At 37.3% G+C, this 24,839-nt stretch overlaps 1 protein-coding gene across 1 annotated transcript in view; it reads right to left on the bottom strand.

Annotated features, from left to right (window-relative positions):
• Positions 1-8,733: 8,733 nt before the first annotated feature.
• The window catches only part of LOC127641500 (potassium voltage-gated channel subfamily H member 1), a 102,207-nt gene continuing 86,101 nt past the window's right edge, over positions 8,734-24,839 (bottom strand). Inside the window, exons 11-12 of the mRNA XM_052124538.1 lie at positions 12,188-12,335; positions 8,734-9,460 (exon numbers count right to left, since the gene is read on the bottom strand). Of these exons, the coding sequence (XP_051980498.1) occupies positions 9,249-9,460; positions 12,188-12,335 (360 nt within the window). The 3' untranslated portion in view covers positions 8,734-9,248. The remainder of the gene's footprint in view (positions 9,461-12,187; positions 12,336-24,839) is intronic.

Here is a 24,839-nt window from a genome sequence, read left to right as displayed (position 1 = left end):
GGCATTTATGAGATTTTTGGAGCTTCAAAGTTCTTGTCTCCATTCACTTGCATTGTATGGACCTACAAAGCTGAGATATTCTTTTAAAAATCTTAATTTGTGTTCAGCAGAAGAAATAAAGTCACACATCTGGGATGGCATGAGGGTGAGTAAATGATGATTGAATTTGTATTTTTGGGTGAACTATAAGATGGTATGATCAGGGGGTATGAGTAATTGCATTTATTTTTGTAATTCGTTATTTTTAATATTATTAATCACACTAAATTAACTAGTGTTAACACTAACAAGTCTATTATACTTCATTACAATGCAAATAGTGTGATTCCCGAAAGGAAAAAATATACGTTTAAACATACTGTAAGTTTCAGATCTTCCACCTCACTGAAAAATTAGCATTTGTTGAAACCAAGATACAAAAAAAGACTGATTCTCTACTTTCCACACTGTGGTAAACATTTGCATCTGCTTGCCTACACAACAACACTAAAAATATTGTGATATTTTTGCCATGTGTTGACAAACCTGGCATCCAATGACTGAAATGAGATTGGAGGTGTGGGTTAGAGCTACTTTGACTAATAAAAATCAATCAAACATTTTGAGTTTGCTATTCACAAGATGCATCTGCTGTGGACTATGCCTCTCAAAAAAGAGATCTCAGAAGACCTATGATTAAGAATTGTTGTTTTGCATAAAGCTGGAAAGGGTTACAAAGTTATCTTAAAGATATATTTATACAAAAATGTGGCTGAAGAAGTTCTGTAAGGAAGAAAGGTCCAAAATTCCCTCTGAACATTGTGCAGGTTTAATCCGCAGCTACAAGAAACGCTTGGTTGAGGATATTGCTGCCAAAAGAGGAGCGACCAGTTATTAAATCCAAAAGTTCACTTAGATTTTCCACAGCACTGTGAATGTTTAATGAGATGTGTTCAAAAAAGACATGAAAGATTATAATTGTTTGTGTGTTGTTAGCTGAAGCACATTGTGTTCGTCTATACTTGAAGATGAGATCACATTTTATGACCAATTAATGCAGAAAACCAACTCTTACCACTGTACTTTTTTATGTTGAATTGTGTTGTGAATTCAAAGCTTCTGCTTACTGTTTGCTTTACTGTTAAACAAGAGTGGTGAAATTTTGCAACTCCAAATGCCCAGTGTTGCAATTTTGCATTGTTTTTTCCAAAATTCACCCTTAAGCAAAATTTACTTAAAAAATCATTGCACTCTAAACTCACCTTCCGAGATGTTTCCTTCAGTACAGGTCACTTTAAGGGGGAGCAAAATTATGTGAATTGAACTGTTTCGATAAATTACAAATATTACGTGAATTGAACTAATTTCATTAACATCTAAAAATGTTTGGCAATATATTAATAATTGATATCAAAACAGTGTGTCTGCAGTTGACAATTCTAAGCGTAGTTCTTTATTTGTTATAATATGAGATGAAGATGATATTAAACCAGGATAGAAATTAAAGCATTACATTTTATGGATGAAACCCATATGTGCGTTCAGGTATATTCCTATACCCTCTTTACATCTGAAACACTCTACATAAATACATGCAGACGCCACACAAGCCTGATTTCACATGCTGTTGTTTTCTGAAATTTGGGGGCTATTGCATATTTTAGCATAAACGGTTTTCTTCTATGGTCAGTTTTCTCTGCTGTCATGGCAGAGCACCAGTTTGAAGAGAATCTTGCTGGGCATGTTCATTAAAGTTAGTTTAGTCACAAATGTAAAGTATTATATTGGATATGACAAGTAAGTAGTTATCATACATGCTGTGTTGAGCATGTAAGTCATGCTGCAGGTACTGCACAACTAGACATACATACAATCCCCCTAAATTTAGACAGGTGATGCTGAGGAGGAGGAGGGTTTCCGAGAGAAAACTCTCATAGCACTGCAGTAAAAACTGGCTTACCTACAAACGACTGAGTCAGTTTCAATGGTAGACAAATATGAAGTACGTAAGTGCATTTGTGAACTTTTTCTGTACTTTATTTCTTTGTCTCTCTGGTTCTTTCTCAAAATCTTGACAACATTCCTACTTTCATTCAGTCTTTCCTTCATTCTGTCTTTTCTTTCTCTCCTGCTGGTGTGGATTTAGAGGTTTCACCTTCATGCTCAGTTAGGAGCATTTGTGACATGATGTTGATTACCATAATGTTGACTTGTCCCTCATTTATGACAAAAGCGTGTACAGTGAGACACTCACAATGGAAGTGAATGGTAATCCTTAAACAATAAAATACACAGTTTCAAAAGTATAGATAAAAGATGTAAACATTATCTATGATAACATTATTTTAGCATGATAAAATAACTTACTAAGCTTATTTTTGTAAGCTATATCCAATACTGGGATTACAGTGTTGCGTTGTCATGGCAACAAAGTTTCTAAATTGGATATAACTTTACACAGGTAAGGTTAGTAAATGATTTTATCACACTAAAATCATGTTAACACGTATAATGTTATTCATGTTGTAGCTATACTTTTGAAACAGTCTGTATTTTAATGTTTATGGACTGGCCCCATTCACTTCCATTATTTTGTAAGTGTCTTATTGTAACTAAGTTATTATTTTTTTATTTTATAAATAAACGTTAAACATCACATTTCTGCCAACTGGCTGATATTGTGCTATTGCGCCGCAGTTTCGCGTTGAGTGTGGACAGATAAACTTGTGAAGTAAAATAATTGAAATCTTGTCAGGTCACGTCTGGTTAGGACATGGTATAATACACTGTTCTCACTAAAGAAACTTTTCTAAGAACTAAGCATCTTTTTCTTTAATGATTTAAATATCTCACCAGAGAACACCTGAAAAGGAAATAAGAAAAGGTCAATATATTTTACGTCGAACCTGCCCATGTCTGCTTTCCTATACCGCAGGATTCCTGTGCATTTCTTCCTTAAAGGGTTTCATCTCGTATGCTTGAATGGGAATCACACAGGTTGAAAGTGGCAAATCAAAAGTCCATTAGATTCCTGCTTAGAGACATGATTCATCTTAGAGAATTTCTAATTAGCACTGTAATAACTGCAACTAAAGAATAAAATGCTTCGCTAGACTGTCCTTGTGTTCAGAGGTGCTTGGTGAAGGGCATCTTATTACAATGCAAATTGAAAAATGTATACACAATAGACATTTTGATCTAAACATTCAAGCTTTCTGCGGTACACATGCATGCATTGGTCACACTTTATATTAAGTGGTTAGTTTTAAATTATTGAATTATATTCATTTAAAACTATTAGTTTGCTATGCCAATGTTAATAAAAGCTGGCTAATATCAGCAGTTCGATTTGCACTGGTAATTTTGAGAATATCTATATATATATAGAAAGGTAAACGATAAACTGGTTGTTAGTATTTTTTCTTTTTTTTGGCACCATTTGGAGTAAATTCTGAGACTGTTGTGTCTGAAAAATTCCCAGAAATACTCAAACCAGCCCATCTGGCACCAACAAACATCCATGCGATTATCTAATCAGCCAATCGTGTGGCAGAAGTGCAGTGCATAAAATCATGCAGATACGGGTCAGGAGCATCAGTTAATGTTCACATCAACCATCAGAATGGGGAAAAAATTATTTGGACCGTGGCATGAGTGTTGGTGCCAGATGGGCTGGTTTGAGTATTTCTGTTTCTTTTTCACACACAACAGTCTCTAGAATTGGTACTGTTTTGGGGGCATGAGGGGGACCTACACAATATTAGGCAGGTGGTTTTAATGTTGTGGCTGATCGGTGTGTATATATATATATATATATATATATATATATATATATATATATAATATAAGACATATTGTCATGTTCACTGTTGTCTTTTGTTTTTGTGCTGTTATTTTGAAGTTTAGTTTAGTTCCTGTTTCCTGTTTGGTTTTTGTAGTCCTCTGTAGTTTCTTTGTATTATTGGTCTTTCCCTGATTGTTTCCTCCAGGTGTTCCTCATTCCCTTGTTTGTTCCCTGCTGTATTTAAACCTGGTTCTATGTTCAGTCTTTGTCGATCGTTGTTGAATGTTGACGTTTCGTTGCATGTCCTTCATATTCTCTGTCTTTGTTCGAGGTTTCCCTGACTTTTATGGATGTTTCCCCCAACCTGTTTAGCCCCTTTATGTTTTCCTCATTTAATTTATTTTTCCCATCGTGGACTTTTCATTTGTTCCTGAGATTGTTTTTGTTTATGCTTGTCAATAAAAGCCGCGTGTGGATCCGAACCTCCCGTCTGCCTTCTCCTGATTTCCCAGATCATTACAGAACGATCGACCAACTATGGATCCAGCGGTTCTACGCACAAACTACGACCTGCTCTTCCTAAAGCAAGAGGACCGCCCTATAGAGGACCACATCCGCGACTTCCTTACACTGGCGAGTATCTCGGATTTCCCGGACTCCTCTCTGGTGGTTTTCTTCAGGGACAACCCGCGGAGTTCGCTGAAGGAGCGGTTGCCGCAGACGACGCGCGGCTGGACTCTTCGCGACTTCCTGGAGGCGACTTTGCTGGCCTGTGGCTCGCCGTTCACCGTGGGCGTCGTCGAGGAGGACCCTACCTCTCCTCCCTCAGTGGTGACTCTCCAGTCGCCCATGGCGCTTCCTGTCGCGCCAACCCCACCTGTCAGCGAACTCACCCCACGCCTGTCCTTGTCCTTGAGCCAGCATGGTCAACTTCGTCCACTCGGAGGAAGAGAAGACAGGCTTCCGCCTTCCAACCTACATCTGCCCCGGTCTGCGAGCCAGTGCCCACATCTGCCCCAGTCTGCGTGCCAGTGCCCACGCCTGCCCCGGTCAGCGAGCCTGAGCCCACGTCAGCCACGGTCAGCGAGCCTAAGTCCATGTCAGCCACGGTCAGCGAGCCTGAGCCCACGTCTGCCGCGGTCAACGAGCCTGTAGCCTCGACCGTCCCTGAGCCAGCGCCTGTAGCCTCGACCGTCCCTGAGCCAGCGCCTGTAGCCTCGATCGTCCCTGAGTCAGTGCCTGTAGCCTCGACCGTCCAAGAGCCAGCGCCAGTAGCCATGACCGTCCAAGAGCCAGCGCCAGTAGCCATGACCGTCCAAGATCCAGCGCTAGTAGCCATGACCGTCCAAGAGCCAGCGCCAGTAGCCATGACCGTCCAAGAGCCAGCGCCATTAGCCATGACCGTCCAAGAGCCAGCGCCCCTCGAGTCACTCGTGCCTCCCAGGGCTCCGCCTCTCGAGCCTTCCAGGGCTCCGCCTCTCGAGCCTCCCGAGCCTTCCAGGGCTCCTCCTCTCAAGTCTCTCGAGCCTCCCAGGGCTCCGCCTCTCGAGCCTTCTAGGGCTCCGCCTCTAGAGCATCCTACGGTGCCATCTCCCTCGGCTCCGTCTCCTGAGCCTCCAACGGCTCCGCCTCCTGAGGCCCCAGGGCTTTCCATGGTTCCGCCTCCCTCGGCTCCGCCTCCTGAGTCTCCCTCGACTCTGCCTCCTGTGCCTCCCACAGCTCCGCCTCCTGAGCCTCCAGAGCCTCCCAAAGCTCCGCCTTCTGAGCCTCCAGAACCTCCTTCAGTTCCACCTCCTGAGCCTCCCTCAGCTCCACCTTCTGAGCCTTCTAAGCCATCGCCTCCCTCAGATCCACCTCCCAAGCCTCCATCGGCTCCGCCTCCCGAGCCGCCCTCGGCTCCGACCTCAGAAGTCCTCCTTGGCTCCACCAGCTCCCCCAGCGGCCACTCCTCCTCCCAGACCTCCTAAACCTGTCCCTGTCCTATGGCCACCTCCCAGGTCTCCTAAACCTGTCCCTGCCCCTTGGACTTCCCGCCTGCCCTATGTGCCCCCTTAGACTGTCTGCCTGCCTCTTGTGCCCCCCTGGTCTGTCTGTCTGGCCCTAGTGCCCCCTTGGTCTGTCTGTCTGCCCCTAGTGCCCTCACTTTGTTTTTTGTGGGTTTTTTGTCATTTATTTTTATTTGTTTAGGATCGTCTGGAATCCGATCCTTTGAGGGGGGATTCTGTCATGTTCACTGTTGTCTTTTGTTTTGTGCTTTTATGTTGAAGTTTAGTTTAGTTCCTGTTTCCTGTTTTGGTTTTTGTAGTCCTTTTGTAGTTTCTTTTATTCTGTCATGTTCACTGTTGTCTTTTGTTTTTGTGCTGTTATTTTGAAGTTTAGTTTAGTTCCTGTTTCCTGTTTGGTTTTTGTAGTCCTCTGTAGTTTCTTTGTATCATTGGTCTTTCCCTGATTGTTTCCTCCAGGTGTCCCTCATTCCCTTGTTTGATCCCTCCTGTATTTAAACCTGGTTCTTTGTTCAGTCATTGTCGATCGTTGTTGAATGTTGACGTTTCGTTGCATGTCCTTCATATTCTCTGTCTTCGTTCGAGGTTTCCCTGACTTTTATGGATGTTTCCCCAACCTGTTTAGCCCCTTTATGTTTTCCTCATTTAGTTTATTTTTCCCATCGTGGACTTTTCATTTGTTCCTGAGTTTGTTTTTGTTTATGCTTGTCAATAAAAGCCGCATGTGGATCCGAACCTCCTGTCTGCCTTCTCCTGATTTCCCAGACTACACATACAGGTGAAACTCGAAAAATTAGAATATCGTGCAAAAGTTCATTAATTTCAGTAATTCAACTTAAAAGGTGAAACTAATATATTATATAGACTCATTACAAGCAAAGTAAGATATTTCAAGCCTTTATTTGATATAATTTTGATGATTATGGCTTACAGCTTATGAAAACCCCAAATTCAGAATCTCAGAAAATTAGAATATTGTGAAAAGGTTCAGTATTGTAGGCTCAAAGTGTCACAATCTAATCAGCTAAACACCTGCAAAGGGTTCCTGAGCCTTTAAATGGTCTCTCAGTCTGGTTCAGTTGAATTCACAATCATGGGGAAGACTGCTGACCTGACAGTTGTGCAGAAAACCATCATTGACACCCTCCACAAGGAGGGAAAGCCTCAAAAGGTAATTGCAAAAGAAGTTGGATGTTCTCAAAGTGCTGTATCAAAGCACATTAATAGAAAGTTAAGTGGAAGGGAAAAGTGTGGAAGAAAAAGGTGCACAAGCAGCAGGGATGACCGTAGCCTGGAGAGGATTGTCAGGAAAAGGCCATTCAGATGTGTGGGGGAGCTTCACAAGGAGTGGACTGAGGCTTCAAATGTCGTATTCCTCTTGTCAAGCCGCTCCTGAACAACAAACAACGTCAGAAGCGTCTTACCTGGGCTAAAGAAAAAAAGAACTGGTCTGTTGTTCAGTGGTCCAAAGTCCTCTTTTCTGATGAGAGCAAATTTTGCATCTTATTTGGAAACCAAGGTCCCAGAGTCTGGAGGAAGAATGGAGAGGCACACAATCCAAGATGCTTGAAGTCCAGTGTGAAGTTTCCACAGTCTGTGTTGGTTTGGGGAGCCATGTCATCGGCTGGTGTTGGTCCACTGTGCTTTATTAAGTCCAGAGTCAACGCAGCCGCCTACCGGGACATTTTAGAGCACTTCATGCTTCCTTCAGCAGACAAGCTTTATGGAGATGCTGACTTCATTTTCCAGCAGGACTTGGCACCTGCCCACACTGCCAAAAGTACCAAAACCTGGTTCAATGACCATGGTATTACTGTGCTTGATTGGCCAGCAAACTCGCTTGACCTGAACCCCATAGAGAATCTATGGGGCATTGCCAAGAGAAAGATGAGAGACATGAGACCAAACAATGCAGAAGAGCTGAAGGCCGCTATTGAAGCATCTTGGTCTTCCATAACACCTCAGCAGTGCCACTGGCTGATAGCATCCATGCCACGCCGCATTGAGGCAGTAATTAATGCAAAAGGGGCCCAAACCAAGTACTGAGTACATATGCATGATTATACTTTTCAGAGGGCCGACATTTCTGTATTTAAAATCCTTTTTTTTATTGATTTCATGTAATATTCTAATTTTCTGAGATTCTGAATTTGGGGTTTTCATAAGCTGTAAGCCATAATCATCAAAATTATATCAAATAAAGGCTTGAAATATCTTACTTTGCTTGTAATGAGTCTATATAATATATTAGTTTCACCTTTTAAGTTGAATTACTGAAATTAATGAACTTTTGCACGATATTCTAATTTTTCGAGTTTCACCTGTATTATAATAAAAAAATATATATGTTAATAAAGAAAATGAAAGCTATTTTTAAGACTTTTAAGATTTTCTTTTCATTGTAATTGCATTTTCATGACAATTAAACACATTTCCCCCAAAATTCTCATTACATTTATGCAAAAACAAAAAAAATCTAATTGTTATTACCGTAATGTATTAAATGAATAATTATATATTATTAGATTGTTCAATATTTTTACATTATTAATATATTTATATTATATAAATTATAAAATGAAATAAGAAATGATAATTAATAAGAATGAAGTGAAGCATATTTGTAAAAAATATTATGATTTTGTTTTTGTTGCATTTTTCATGACAATTAAACATATTTCCCACAAAATTGTAATTACGTAATGCAGAAAATCTCAATCTCATTACCGTAATACAAATACGTTAAGTTGTAAAATGTTTATACATTACGCTAGTATTTGTTGTCCTGCCTTAAATCTATCATTGTATTACACTAATTTTACTGTAAAACATTACTGTTACTTTGTCATGGACATGTCCCAGTGCAAACAAATCCTAATAGTCTTAAGACTCCATTGCTTGATTTTCTGAATGGAAAAAAACCCATTTTATTTATTTATTTATTTTTAGATCAAATATGATCCAGACTTTAAAGGGCTACAAGAGATTAATCCTAACAATGAGTGGAAAACATAATGTTCTTTCCTAAAATGTGAATTCATTACTAACAATCAATACATTATTGACAGGAATTGAAATGAAATTTTCAAATGAAAAAATCTTATTTTTTTTAAATGTTGCTTTATCAAATGTTGTCCAAGAAAGGTGTTTGTAGTGTGATATAAAATATTAAGGAAGGTTGTTTTAATTGTTTTACTCCTTATCAGGACAGTCTGACCAGATCAACAGTATGGAAATCCTATTGTTCTGCTAGTTTACAGCATCTATACATCTTTTTTTTTTTTACTCACATCATTTGCAATCAAAAAATCAAAATCCCTGAAATCCTGACCACAGAACACAGTAAAAGCACTGTCAACCAAAGGCACTTAAAAGAGTAATGATAGCAATCATGTACTGTGACACACAGTGTAGTGTATTGAAGCATGACAGATGTGTATTTGAGAGAAGAATGAACAAATGTCAGTGTGATGCTCCAGATTTTAGTCGGGGGGTTTTGATCTTTGTGGAAGATCCCTCATTTTCACAGCAAACTCTGAATCCCTTCTGGATTTGCTTAGGCGTTTAGTTCGTACGTTTGGTAGATATGGGTAATGTAGTTTCTCTGTTTCTTGATATGCGTCCATCTCGGCAGCATGCGTGGTCTCTCTCTGTCTCAACAACTCAAGTGAAATGTGGCATTCGACTGCAGGTTCTGCAACAGAATTGAATGCATGTGAGATTTGGCTCTTTTTTAAATGGGTCTTTCTTTTGAACTGCTCCAGGATTGTCAACCGTCTAAAACAACATCTCATTGCATCATTTATTATGTTTTGGTGGCACTTTCCATAAATAGGGTACAAAATAAGGCAAGTGAATTGAGGTGCTCAAGTCCACCTCAGGGTGTCAAACTAAATATTATATGACTGGTTTTGTTTTACATGTATTTTATTTGAAATACTTGAGATTTGCAGTACGTTTTGCAGTATGACTTTTATTCCCATAGAAACCGACCAATCAACAAACATCATTTCAAATCAATAAGATACAGGCATCAACTTTATTTTATGAAAGGAAACATCAGTGAACAAATTGTGTTACATATTCCATATTTAATCATGCAATACTAAATACTGAAATATGTTCAACATAGACACATGACAACTCATAATATGAGATGGAGAAATCACAAGATATCGTACAATTTCTTGTGATTCCGCCATCTCGTACAAATTTGTACAAGTTGTTCCGATATCTTTCTTCATCTCATACTAATTATTGGAAAATATGGGGTTATGCATGCTGTAATAGTGTTGCATGCAAAATGTGGGACATAGCTACATTGTGCTTTTGGTTAATTAAATGTTATTTTAATTAATTAAGTATAACGAGTTGTCATTAACTGTATAATATCTTACGATTTCACCATCATGGACGAATTATTACAGATTGTCATGAGACTTTGTACGATATCTTACAATTTTTTCATTTAGTACAAATTATTTACAAGTTGTCCTGAGACTTTGTACGATATCTTGCAATTTCATCATTGCGTACAAATTATTACAAGTGACAAGGGACTATGTTGAATTTTCAATCTGGCGAAAAGAATGCCGTTATAGGGTTGTGTGCAAAATGTGGGACGTAGCTAACATTCCGCTTTTAGTTATTTCAATTTTATTTTAATTAATTACTACAAGTTGTCATGAGATAAAGTATTATGTCTGACGATCTCGTCATCTCGGACAATTTATAACAAGTTGTCATGAGACTCCATATGATATCTTACGATTTCACCATCTAGTATGAATTATTACAAATTGTTATGAGACTTTGAACAATATCTTACAATTTTGTAATTTCATACAAATGATTCCAAGTTGTGATGACACTTTTTGTACGATGTCTTACGATTTCGTCATCTCGTACAAATTACTACGAGTTGTCCTGAGATTTGAACGATTATTACGATTTCGTCATCTCGTACAAATTATTCCGAGTTATCATGGGACAATGTTGAATGTTGGAAAACATAGGGAAAAGCATGCTGTAATAGGATTGCATACAAAATGTGGGACGTAGATAACATTCTGCTTTTGGTCAATTTAATTTAATTAAGCATTACGAATTTGTATAACATCTTTCGATTTCACAATCTTGGAAAATTGTTCATATGTGTCATCAGACTCTGTATGATATCTTACAATTTTGGCATCTCTCGGACAAATTATTATGAGTTGTCATGAGACTCCATAAGATATGTTATGATTTTGCCATCTTTTACGAATTATTACAAGTTCTCATGTGACCCCGTATGATATATTACGATTCCGGCATCTCAAGTTGTCATGAGACTCTGTATGGTATCTTACAATTTCACCATCTCCAATAAATTATTACGAGTTCTTATGAGACTTTAAATAATATCTTAATATTTCGCCATCTCCTATGAATTATAACGAGTTGTCAAAAGACTTCATACGATATCTTACGATTTTGCCATCTTGTACGAATTATAGAGTTTCAAATTATATCTTGGAATTTCGTTATCTTATATAAATTAGTACAAGTTGTGATGAGGCTCTGTATGATATCTTGTGATTTTTGCCATCTTGTACAAATTAGTAAGGGTTGTTATGAGACTTTGTACAATATCTTAAGATGATCTTGCTCAAATTATGGCGAGTTGTCATGGGACTATGTTGAATGTATAATATGGGGGAAAGCATGCTGTTATAGGGTTGGGTACAAAATTTGGGACATAGCTAACATTCTGCTTTTGGTATATGAAATTTAGATAATTAAAAATAGGTTTTTACAACCAACATTTAATAAAATATAAATTTACCAAATTATTATGACATTGTTGAATAATTTGAATTGTTGGATACAGTCGAAAAGGTAAAGCGGTGGGGCACACCTAAATATTCATTTTATACAGACATTTGAAATCTTTAAAACTAGCTACTTATCATGCAAAGTTAGATAATAGTTTATCAAATCTAAAAGTTTACAAAAAGGTATTTGCGCCTCTGATGCTTTAAAAAAGTAATGGGACATAAAAAATAATAAAATAATTTTGGACCTTATTTGTGGAAAGTACCTGGTAATTTATTTGCTGCAATGGTAAAAAATAATAGTTCAACAGATTTAGTAAGTAGTCATCAACAGTTTTTCAATCCCATAGTTTTGGGTGTCGATTTATGCCCTCATATTTCTCGTTGACCGGTCTTCTGTTTAAACCAACAACATTTCCATTTCATGAATTGAATAACTGCTTCATTACAATTTCATGATGCACAATATAATAAAAAAATTTTGTTGCAATGTCTAAATGTGATTTACAGTGTCATGGAAGTTATTATTAGTGGAAGACAGAAGAAGATTTGTTTGATGTTGCGTTTAAGAGCTCACTCTGACATGCAACAATAACCATATTTACCGCTTACGTGGCCTTTGCTACTTTCGTGCGTTTCATCCTTTTCCTCCGCATGAGGGTGACCTGTGGTCTCTTCAAGCCGGCGATGAGCAGCAGCAGTCTGGGTCGGGACTTGGTGAGCCAGCTTCTCAGTAGCGTCCCCTTGGGAAACCTGGAACGCACCAGAACTCATGAGTCCAGTGTGTTCATTTACACGTAATGGTTATTGATTCTGTAATCCATAACATATCTGTGGTACCTACATCAGGATTCATTCTTATATATTCAATGTATTTGTATTTATTATATTGTCTGAAATGGTGTAGAGTGTCATAAGTCCATATTGCATGTAGAGACTAAAGGCAAATTCATAGTTTTTCTAGCATTCAGATAAGGAAGTTTTAATCTCATAAGCAAATATTTAATGAAATCATACTTTTAGTTAACATTTTGTGAAATCTTTCAGTTCCAAATTAAGAGTATAACATAGTAAAATGATGTTTTTGTATGAAGAAAATGAAGAAAGTTTTTTAGAATCATTAAGACATTTGCATCGTTTTCATCAAAATTACCCCCAACCCAATTCTCATTACTTTAATGAAAAAAAAAAAGTAATGAGAATTACTATAATGTGAAAAATAGTATGGTATTTATACATCTAGTAGTACAAAAGAGATTTTAAATGACAAGTGATACAAAATATAGTACAGTACCATTTTAAGTATACATTATGGTAGAGTTTGTTGTACTGACTGATATTGAGTTCATGCCAATTTTTATAAATGTAACTGGATATAAAGTTTAGCATTTTTAGTATTAGTATTTTAATCAAAATCAAGCACATTTTCAACCCAAATGTTCAATACTGTAAAAACAAATGTAAAAAATTATATATAGTAACATTTTTATATTTATTTTCAAAAATAAACTCAATATTTGTGGAAACAACTGTAAAAAAAAAAAACAAACAACTGTAAAAAAAACCTGTTTATATCTCACCTCAAAAGCAAAAGAAAAAAACAAGAGGGGGTTTTTGTCTGAAGAAAATTAAATCTTTTAGAATCAAAAATGTTTTCCCTGTTTGTTCATCAAAATCAAGCACATATTCCACCCAAATTTTCAATACCATAATTAAAAAAAAAAAAAAAAAAAATATATATATAATATATATATATATATATATATATATATATATATATATATATATATTATATGGGAGTTAATGCGCTCAAATCATAAAAATAATGTCACACTGCTAAAAGAATCATAACAGTTCTAAAAATATGCATTTCTTTTTTTATACTGTCTTCAGTCAGCACTGAGGAGATTTAACATTTTATTTTTGAACTGTATTGTTTTCAGAATGACGGCTGTACAGTTCAGTCTGAAGAACGGATGAATACATTTACATAATGGAATGCACAGATTTTATCTTACATTTAAATTCCGTAATGTATTAGTCTCTTCATTTCCAGTCACATGAACAATACTCAATCACTGTTGCGTTCAAGACGCGCTGTCCCGCTTCAAGTTTTTCACCATTTTCAATCACTTTTTTTGCCTTCACTAGTTCATTTTAAATGGTCCTGTGGTGTGACAATTGAATGTTTAATAGTACAAGTATTCACTTTAGTCCTAATTAATATGAGCTCATAAAAGCTGCATGCATAATAATTATAAAGAATTAGCAAAACGCGGTTTAAAAAAGTTTCACATAGAGTATAGCCCGTCAAAGTATTTCCCATCAACTTCCCTTTTATGAATTATAAACTTTATAACTTATAAAAGATAATTTAAAGTCGACCTGCTTACATTATCACCAGGCTTACATGGGATCTAAATTCCGCAGAATTCGAATCCACATTTTTACAGCATTTTCTACTCCTTGCCTGTTTGCCTGGTTTTGCCTAATATCATAATGCTCTCAGCTACCATTAGACCACAAGAGTCTAGTGAAAATCCCATTCATTTACTCCATTGGATAATTGATTCTTAGCGATTACTTATAAACTTATAAAGACAGACCGGCTGTGAGCTACAAATTTGTTAACCAATATGCTTCAATTGAAACCATCAGTCCATGATATTTCTACTTCATTTTCTAAATATTGTGTTTAATAGCGTAATTTCTGGTGAAAAACTACATTACCTGTGAATCCTGAAGGGAAACGATCCACCAATCAGAGAATCACGACAAAGAGCTTTGCAGCTACCGCCCACTCCCATGATGCACTGTGAGTGACGCAATCGAAACGGTCTCCCTACAATCTCAAGCTACTTATATATTTGTATATATATCTTAATTTTTTTATAAATGTAAAATGTATTGATTTTATACTTATAATTTACAATTTTAAATCAATAGTTTTACTTTTTCCATCATTATTTAAATCAATTACGTAATTTGCAACGCTTCATGGGAATGTAGTTCATTCCTTCAATAAAGACAATAAGTACATATTCTTGTACCTTTTTCTTTGTCTTTTTTGCCCAATTTTCAAAAAAGTTTTGCTTTAAATCAATGTTTGTAATGTGATTCACCTTAGAGCTGGTTGTTTTGGTTCATGGCTTAGAACTCAGATTTTATGAAAACTCAATGGAGAAAATGAATGGGAAACATACTTCCGGCGCTTAGACGACTGAAAAAGTTGTGCTCTTTCGGAGTGAATCACTCTCAGCTCAGTGATCAAATTCAATTCACAGATTTTGCACAAGACAGTGTGGAAAATGCAAAAAAGCCTTCACATTTCAACTGTGTCTACATATTCCTACATTTCTACTCAAGCCATTTCAAAATCTTTTTGATAATCTCTCAAGATCAGACTAAATCAGACGGATTCTTCTGTCACAGTTTCCCCGGATACAGGCACCAAAGCTTCAACTGAGAACATCAGAACAGTACCTCAACCAGTAACACTCCTCACCGAAGCACCATAGCAACAATTTTAGCTTCCTAAATACCGGCACGTTCACTCATCAAACACAGTCACTTTCTGGGGTAATAGCTGACCGTATAACCGCATGAGCTTTTATATACAAGTCTGACCGCTTGCATGTCTGACTGCTGAGCTCAATGGAAAATATAAAACTTCAATTGTTTCGACATTTGCTGGTTGAGCACGACCCAACAGGGCATAGAGAGATCTAGCAACGTTTAGACGTGCTACGGCCTTGCTGAAGCCATTGTTGTGTCTCCCAGCGGGGCTTGATGTAAATGTGGTGACAGCAACATTGTTTGTTTCGTGGCCTTGTTTTCCTCTTGTTTTCTTCATCTAATTCCACCTTTCAGGAGCTTGACTGATGTTAGGACAGTATTTCTCCTTGAGAAATCTGGCTGATGTGTGTGTACAGATATTTAGACATCCAATTTGTTTTGTTTGTTTTTTTGCATTTAGGTTTTGCTTATAAGTCCTAATACACCAAATCAGCAGCTTCACTATCACCAAGGTGTCCAGAAATAATGGTACTCCACAGTTGGAATGTATGAAGAGGTATAGTTGAACCTCTTGTAACCTTTGTTGCCAAGTTTTAATTTAGTATCCTTTTTTAGATTTCTTCAGCTTCAGGACGAAGGCCTTTTCCGCAGTCATAATCCACACACATACAGTATTGACTGTTCAGTTGTCATATCCAAGTATATCCACTTTTAATTATAGAGTTAAGGTCTTTTAGCATCACACTAGAATATGTTTGCGGTCTATGATGTTTTTGGGTTAGCACTACCAAGATGCCCAAGCTGCATATCTACACCAAAGATCTGTGTAGAAAAAACTAGTAAAACCCTGCTGAAGAAAATAGCTTAAATGAGCCTAAGGTGGTTTGCTGATCTTAGCTGTTTCAACCTCGTCTAGCTGTTTTCTTAGCCTGGCCAAGCTGGTGTTTAGTTGGACAGCTAGCTGGGAGATCAGTTAACCACCTTTGCATGGTTTAAGTGTTTTTTTGCCTTACTAAAATGTCTGCCAACCAATAGTAGGCCCAAAAGCAGTAATAACTGACCAGCAGTACTGTAACTAACATCTTCATTTCAGTTATGAACCATTTATGAAGATTAGCTTTAAAGTAAACATAAATGAACTAACATAAAAAAAATTGTAATCAATACTTAAAACTCTAATAGGACGATAAACCACTACAGTAAATTCTAACAATCTTAAGTGAATCATGATCGAACACATTACAATTACAAACACACATATTTCTTAACTACAGATCTCAACAACAAACTTTTATAAATAAGCAACAAATCTGAAGATCTGTCTAAACATAAAACATCATGGTCATTGGCTTCATATATTCTCACTAAATAATTTCCTTCACACTCGTATAAAAAATAGATAGTGTATCTTACCAATTGACTCCACACATTTGTTAGGCTATGCCCCCTGCGCCCTCCTAAGCCACATATATGATGCTAATGGACTCATTAGTGTCACACTAGAAGGTTCAACCAGGATGGAAAAAAACAAATCTGTTGGACAATAGAAAGAGCATCAACGGGGTAGAGCTGGGAGGTCATGAACAGGAGGGTCCACTCAGCACTTCTCTCAGCGAGCATCAACGGATGATCCCGCTCTCTCCACCAATCAGAGCGCATGTTGATGCTGTTTCTATGACAGGCAGTGCCTCACCTATATAAAACACTCAGCCACTGTGACAATGTTGAGAAAGGTCAGCCAAACTACCATCTTCTGTTTCACATGTGAACAATAACTCCTCCAATTGAATATTACTGTATTTAGCTAAACATACAGGTCCCATAGGGTTGAAATACATCAGCCCCAAAAGTATTTGGTCATTTAAGTCACACTTTAAAATGTCTAAATGTCATTGCATTAGATTTTTTAAAGAAGGATATCACTGGCATAAGATTTTAAGTCTTGTTTTGATAGAAATCTAATCAAATTTAGAGAGATTTATTCTTGAAAGAAAAAACTGTTTGCCAATGGGGTAAGAAAAATAAACCTCAATTCAAAGGGAAAACAAGTTTATTTTGCTTACCCCATTGGCAGTCTAAATTTCTCTAAATTTTGTCAGATTTATCTTAAAACAAGACTTAATATCTTATCCCATTTTACTTGACAAGTAAATAAATCACGTTTTAAGAATGTTTCGATTATTTTACCAGAAAACAAGACAAAAATACTTTTTTTGCAGTGAAGAAAGTAAAGCTGGTATGATTGTGACCATGATTCTGCAATCTGAGACAAATTTGGGGAATCCTGAAGGATTTCTGTCGTCTTTGGGATAAATTGGCAATTTTACAATGTTCAGTGTGGCATGCTTACCGATGGCCGATAAATAGCCTTTGCGATGATCTTTAGCTTCCGACGAAGTTCTGGTAGTCACAGAAATTTAGCATCGCAGATGAGCCAGATGAGATATTCCGCTCCACTCTCGCACCCCGATTCACTTGGAAATAAACCTGCCCCACATCTGCACCATAGCAGTATTTGTGTCCAGTTATCACTCTACTCAAGCACTTGAAATATTTTTTCTTTTTTTCATTTTATATAAAAAATAAAAAAATAAATAAGCAGATAATACTTGGAGAAACGTGTAACATTTCAGCAATATGAAAGTATTATTCCCTGAATTAAATGAAGACAGAGCTTACAAAACAAAAATAAATAAATGATTGTATTTCCTTTACACCTTTATTTTAATTACTATTTTAATTTGAATAAATGTACTTTAAATGTCTGTAAACTTGTTTAGTTAAGCTTGTTTACTTTAATTTTACATAAAAATAATTATAAAAAATAAGTTTGAACAATTTATATTGCTAAGTATTTTTGGGACATTTTAATCCAAATCAGCAAATACAGTTGGATCCAATTATAGAAATCTACATCATGTTTGTGTATTATCCATTGGGAATTTGCAAGAGCGATATATTATTAGCCTACATGAATTTTCTAAATTTTGCGTGGCCGATTGGTTACTAATATAAAAGAGGAGAAAGACATACTATAAACCACTTTTTATTTTCCCTTATGTGAACGGAGAAGTTTGTCATTTTTCATTTCTTTTTATTTCCACAATGTCATGTTCACTGTTGTCTTTTGTTTTTGTGCTTTTATGTTGAAGTTTAGTTTAGTTCCGGTTTCCTGCTTGGTTTCTGTAGTCCTTTTGTAGTTTCATTTTATGATTGGTTTTCCCCTGATTAGTTCTCATTCCTTGATTGTTTCCCCAGGTGTTCCTCATTCCTTTGTTTGTTCCTTTGTGTATTTAAGCCCTTAGTTTTCTTGTTTGCTTGGTTAGTTCTTACATATGTTATTATGTTCTGTGCTAGTTTTCCTTTGTTTTCCTTTGTTTTCCTTTGTTTTCCTTTGTTTTCCTTTGTTTTCCTTTGTTTTCCTTTGTTTTCCTTTGTTTTCCTTTGTTTTCCTTTGTCCTGAGTTTCCCGGTTTTATTAATAAAAGCTGCACTTAGATCCACATTCTCTGCCTGCCTTCGTCACACACAATGAATATTTGCTTGTGATAGCTAATTATTACTGTTGGCCATCTCCCGCATTCACGTTCATTCTCAACGTCTGTCATTTTTTTGGTTTTTTTATTGGCCTATTTGACAAAATTCATGTTTCTTTTATATGTTAGCCTATGCTCGTGATGGAATGGTATTGGAGCAACGGAAATTCTATTTGTCAGATGCCTGACTTTAAGAAAAAATAAAATGCTCCTCCAGGACGGGGAAATCTCGCAGTGTCGTTTTCCGCAACATTCCCGTAATGTGAGTCACGTTCACAGATCGGGACGATTGGGACCACAGTCGGCTACGATGTATACTGTGCAGTCTGACAATGTCGCACAGTGTGCCATGGCAATATCAATGCATTCATATAGTACAGTCTGACAAGCAACAATCTTAAAGAACTGTTAAAATCCTACATTGTATTGAGTGACATAGGGGTGAGTAAATAATGACAGAATTTTCATTTAGCATAAGTGTCATAAATAATGCTTCATGTCCTTTTATTTCTAAAAAATATTGCTTTAATATCTATACAAAATAAACTTGAAATTTCTTGCAATAAAATAAAAATAAGGAGACAAAGTTACCCAAATGCTGTTGAACTTTGGAAGTTATTTAAGAGAGAATCTCAGTAAAACATGGTATATCAAAATAAATAAATGAAAGCATATTTTCAGGATATGACATTAATTACTGTCATGACATTTGTGTCTTAATCACATTTCTCTCCAAATTCTCATTGCCATAATGCAAAAAACCTCATTGCCATTAGGCGTACTATTTGTTTTAAAATACCTGGAACCATATGATTTTCATTTCTATTAATGGATTAATGAATCTTTTGAGTCAGTTCTTTTGAATCTAAAGCATAACACACAGCTCAAGTCTCAATCCCGATTGAATGACTCCTATGAATCAGTTCTTTTGAGTATACAGCACAAAACACAGTGTGATCAATATCTGATTCCCAAACAAATGATTCTTATGAGCTGGTTCTTTTGAATCTACAGGGCGAAGCACACACACAACCAGTGCAGCAATTGCCCCCTCTATAGAATCGGCCCTGCAGTGTAGTCTGATTTCCAAATGAATGACTCTTATGAACCAGTTCTTTTGAATCTACAGCACGAAAAACACAGCTCGACAAGTGTAGTTCGTTTCCCGAACGAATGACTCTTATGAGTCGGTTCTTTTGAAAATACAGAACAAAACACACAGTGCGAACAGTGTAGTCCGATTCTCGAAAGACTGACTCGTATGAGTCATTTATTTTGAATCTACAGTGCAACCAGTTTAGTCCTAGTCATGAACAAATGAATCTTATGAGTCAGTGATTCTGAAACATTCAGCGGGACCAGTGTATTCTGATTCTCGAAAGAACACAGAGCAGTTACTGAATGGTTGTTCACATGACAATTTAAAGTTTTGTTTCATTTTTACATACAAAAATTAATTAAAGAATGAAATATATGTTTTTGTTTGATTCGATTTTTGATTTAATATATGACCAGTTATTGTATAGCATTTTATGGTAATCAGAATTGGGGTGAAATGTGTTAACTTGTCATTTCAGTGTCATTTCATCCCTGTGAGGGGCAGTATGGTAGTGCTGCTTGCAATTTAGTTATGTGACACACACACACACACACACACACACACACTGCAGAGGAGATGCCCATGTGAGAGGAGGGGGAGTTCTGGGAAAGACTAGCACTGCAATGCAGATCAACAATTGAGAGGAGACTGCAGGCGCTCACGCAAATCTCATCGCGGATTCCCTTGTCTGAAGGGTAAAGACACCAAACCCTCACTGCATAACATATTTCAGACAGGAGAGAGAGGAAGAGCTCATTGAAGAGACACAAATAAATGTTTCTTAAATCATTACAGATAGAGATGTTCGTAGGATGAAGATGAGCTGTTACTGTCATTTGTAAATACACAACTTGTCTAAAACATAACTAGTAAAAATAGCATCAGCTATCGTCATTGTGCAGGTTTACTGACACAGTTTATAATTTATCATAGGACTTGTCTTGACCCTGTGTAATACAGAGAGATATTGTCCATGCAGATAATGAAATACTTCACAATTGCCTCATACCACAAGTTCACAGAATCGGTGGAGACCCAACTGACATATTCAGTCCTGCTTTATGGTAATTGCTACCCTCTTCCCAATTCTCAAATTTCAGTAATGCAGGTGTCCTTTTCAAAGATGATGTGCGTAATTTTATTTTAATCAAGTCAACTACAATAAGTAATATTAGTAGATTGACTTCCTAAAAAGTGTGACTCTGTGGTGCTTTCAAAACCTTGTGTTTGATTTATAGCAAGCCTTTTCCACATTTACTCACATGCAGGATAGGAATAACTGTATTATATAGTGGCAAGAAAAGTATGTGAACCCTTTGGAATTATCTGCATTTATATGAAATGTGTCTTAAAAGTTAGTTTGATCTTCTTCTAAGTTACAATTATGAACAAACACAATCTGTTTCAACTAATAAAACACAATTAGCGTATTGTTTTTGTACATATTGAATACATCATTCAAACATTCACAGTGTAGGCTGGAAAAATTATGAGACAGCTGGCAAACCTGGCATCATATTAATGATGATTAATGTGGGTTAGTGTTAATCTGACTTATTAAAAACACTCAGTTTGCTATTCACAAGAAGCATCTGCTGATGTGGACCATGTCTTGCAAAAAAGAGATCTCAGAAGACCTATGATCAAGAATTGTTTCTTTGCATAAAGCTGGAAATGGTTACAAAGTTATCTTGAAGGCCTTAGATATTCATCTGCCCACAGTTAGACAAATTGGACATGATTTATTACTGTAGATACTCTCCCTAGAAGTGGCCGTCCAGTCAAGATAACTCAAAGGGCACACCGCAGAATGATCAATGAGGTAAAAAAAAGAACTCTAGAGTGACAGCTAAAGACTTGAATGAATCAATGGAACTGGTTAGCATCTCTGTTCATGAGTCTACTATACAGAAAACATTAAACAGATATGGTGTCCATGGTAGGACACAATGAAGGAAGCCACTGCTTTCCAAAAAAACATTGCTGTGTGCTTGAAGAGCAAAATGAATACCCAAGTTTATCAAGATATCCTACAGGATAATGTCAGGGTGGTTGTGTTCCAGCGAAAGCTCAGTAGAAGTTGGGTGATGCAGCAGGACAATGACCCTAAACATCAAAGTAAAGCCACTAAAGGAATGGCTTCAAAAAAAGAAAATCCACTTTTTGGAGTGGCCCAGTCAGAGCCGGAGACCTTAACCAATATTGTAAAAATGTTAACAAAATATCATTTCTTGATATTAAGAATGGAATTAGCCTACTCTTAACAAAAATGCAATTTTTAATATCTGTATTTAAGTTTTTATTAGTAAAAACGTTTATACTTGATATCAGAAATTATGCCATTACTTGTGGGAATACCAGGGCTGGATCTAGAGGGGTGCTGGGAGGGGCTTTGACATCTGTGATTGCGATTTGAACAGGAGTGAATGATAGTTCATTATGAATTTCTACTAGTGAAAAATGCAGTTACAAATATCAAGAATTACGAATTTTATTAAAATGACATTTTTTATATCAAGAATGTTTTTTCCGTGAGTTATGACATAATTTGGAATCAAGAATGACATTTTTTACTTGTGAAGACCTAATAGAGCACAACTGTCTGGTTCCCCCAAAAAAAATCCCATTCAATTATCCCATAGACTAAATCATTTTTAACGTTAACTTATAAACCTTTAAAGACAGACCTACCATGAGCTCCAAAGTAGTTCATCAATGGTATATGCTTCCGTTGAAGCCATCCATCTGCATTATTTTTTGAATATAATTCATTAAGAATTCATGGAATTCATGGTAAACAGGGCTGGACTAGGAAGAGAAATTGGGCTGGGATTTTACATAAAACTTGGTTCATTCTACATAACACGATGGCTCATTTTAGCTTATTATGGCCCATTCAGAACGTTTCGCAGCCAACCCACCGGCCCGCTCGGTTCTCCCGATGGCCATTCTGCCCATCCGCCAAAGTGCATCGGCCCACCAGGAAAATGCCGGTATGCCAGATTACCAGTCCAGCCCTGATGGTTAACAACTACATTACCCATTGTACATCAGATAAAGATCCACCAATCAGAGAACCACTCCAACATAACCCACGAAATGAGCCTCAGAGCAACTGCACTCCAATGATGCACTGTGATTGACGTAATTGTGTCGGTCTTCTTACAGGTTTACTGTATTTGTACATATCACAATATGTTGTAATAAACATAATATTTATTGTTTCTCTTGATACAAACAACCTAAAATCAATAGTTTTATATATTCCCATAGTTTTTTTATTCAATGACATCATTGGCAATGCTTTATGGGATTGTAGTTTGTGCACTCATGAAAGATGGTAAGTACACAGCCTTCTATATTTGCTTTTATGTCTGATTTTCAAAAATGTTTAGTCTCAAAACAAAGTTTGTGATGTTGTGATTCACCTCAGAGGTGGTTGGTTTGGTTCATGGCTCACAACTCTTTTATGAGGGTGTAAAGGGATTAATGGAAAGGAGGAGGCGGGAATAATATTTTAATGAAAACGTAAAACAAATACACAAACACACACATCACACATGCCGGTCAGCTGCCCGTAAACAATCTCTCTCTCTGTCGCACTACCATCCGCAGTCGACCTTTATCCCTCTTGGAGGCTTAATTAGCCTGATAAGGGACCGGGTGTGTATAATCACGACACGGCCCCGCCCTCCACCCTGTCACAGAGGGATTTAATAAAAGGTCTATGGAAGAAATGAATGGGGAAAATACTTTCCAGACGGCTGAAAAGTGGGCGGGCACTGTTGCGCACTATTACAGATTAGCATTTTCACTAGTATTAATTCCAGTGGTTGTATCAAGAATTAACATTTTATCTAGTGAAAGTTTAAATATAGACATCTATAATTCATCTCCTGCACATGATTGAATGTCAAAAAAGCTTGCCATATTATGGGTCCAACATGTATGGGAAGCGAAACTGACTTTTAATCATTCACAAGATATGAATTGTCAATACCAACAATTCAACTTTCACTAGTTAAAATGCTAGTACTTTGAAATTACTACAAGAGGAAATGCTCATTTAAAATTATTTTTTTTTATATATCAGTTATTACATTTGAACTAGTAAAGATGTCATTTCTTGATATCAAAAATGATGTCATCGTTCACAGAAAATTATATTTTTTAAATCAATACATTTACATTGTTACTAGTGCAAATGTCCATTCTTGAGATCAAAATTACAAATAGCAAAAATGTGAATTTTTATATCAGTAATTTGTTTTTCACTAGTAGCAATTGTAATTTCTGTTCCCCTTCTGTCGCTCTCTCCACGTTGTGTCGGAGAAGCGACACCAGGGGTGTCTCTTGAGCGCCGATATTCACATCTGACCTATTGAAAAGGGCCAATGAGAGTTGGCAGTCAGTATTTGCATACCCCGCCCCCGCATACGGGTATTTAAGCGGGGCAAATACAGAAGTTTAGTCAGAAAATTTCTTCGGAGCCGATGGTCTGTCTGCAGTTTGCTGCGAGTTACACACCACATTAAAACGTTTCTGTTTCCTCTGACGATCTGCATGCTGTTGGATCTTGACGGCGCACAACAGCGGCTTTCTCCTTTACATTGCACGGTGTGCATTGTTGCCCCTGAGCGCTTCGACAGCGCAGACACACACACACACTGTGTATTAAAAGAGTAAATTCCTATTAAAAGAGTAATTTCTCTAAAAGAGCAAAACACAGTGGGTAGCCCCCCGCGAACCTCCCGTTCCCCGACACGCTCGCTGGTCCCCGTCCACGCTCGCGGCGATAGCGGCTCGCCTCACAGCCCGGCTGTCTATCCTCCCGAGCCCGAAGCAGATGAGCTCGCCGCTGCATCGGAGAGTGTGATGTCTGATGCCGAGGACTCCCCCACAGCCTTTACGGTTGGATGACTGGTTCCTGGGGGCAGCGTGCCGTTTGCGGCCTCGCATCCCCCCGGTCCCGTTTTTCCCGGAGGTGCATGACGAGCTGACGTCTACGTGGAGAGCCCCGCTCGCCGCCCGTCTAGGTGCCACCCGCTCCACTCTCACCACCCTCGACGGCGGAGAGCGCCACGGATACGGGGCGATTCCCCAGGTC

Source organism: Xyrauchen texanus, chromosome 50, assembly GCF_025860055.1.
Source record: "Xyrauchen texanus isolate HMW12.3.18 chromosome 50, RBS_HiC_50CHRs, whole genome shotgun sequence".
NCBI classification, from domain to species: domain Eukaryota; kingdom Metazoa; phylum Chordata; class Actinopteri; order Cypriniformes; family Catostomidae; genus Xyrauchen; species Xyrauchen texanus.
Note: the sequence above shows the minus strand (reverse complement) of the source record. Positions and strands in the feature narration are given on the sequence as shown.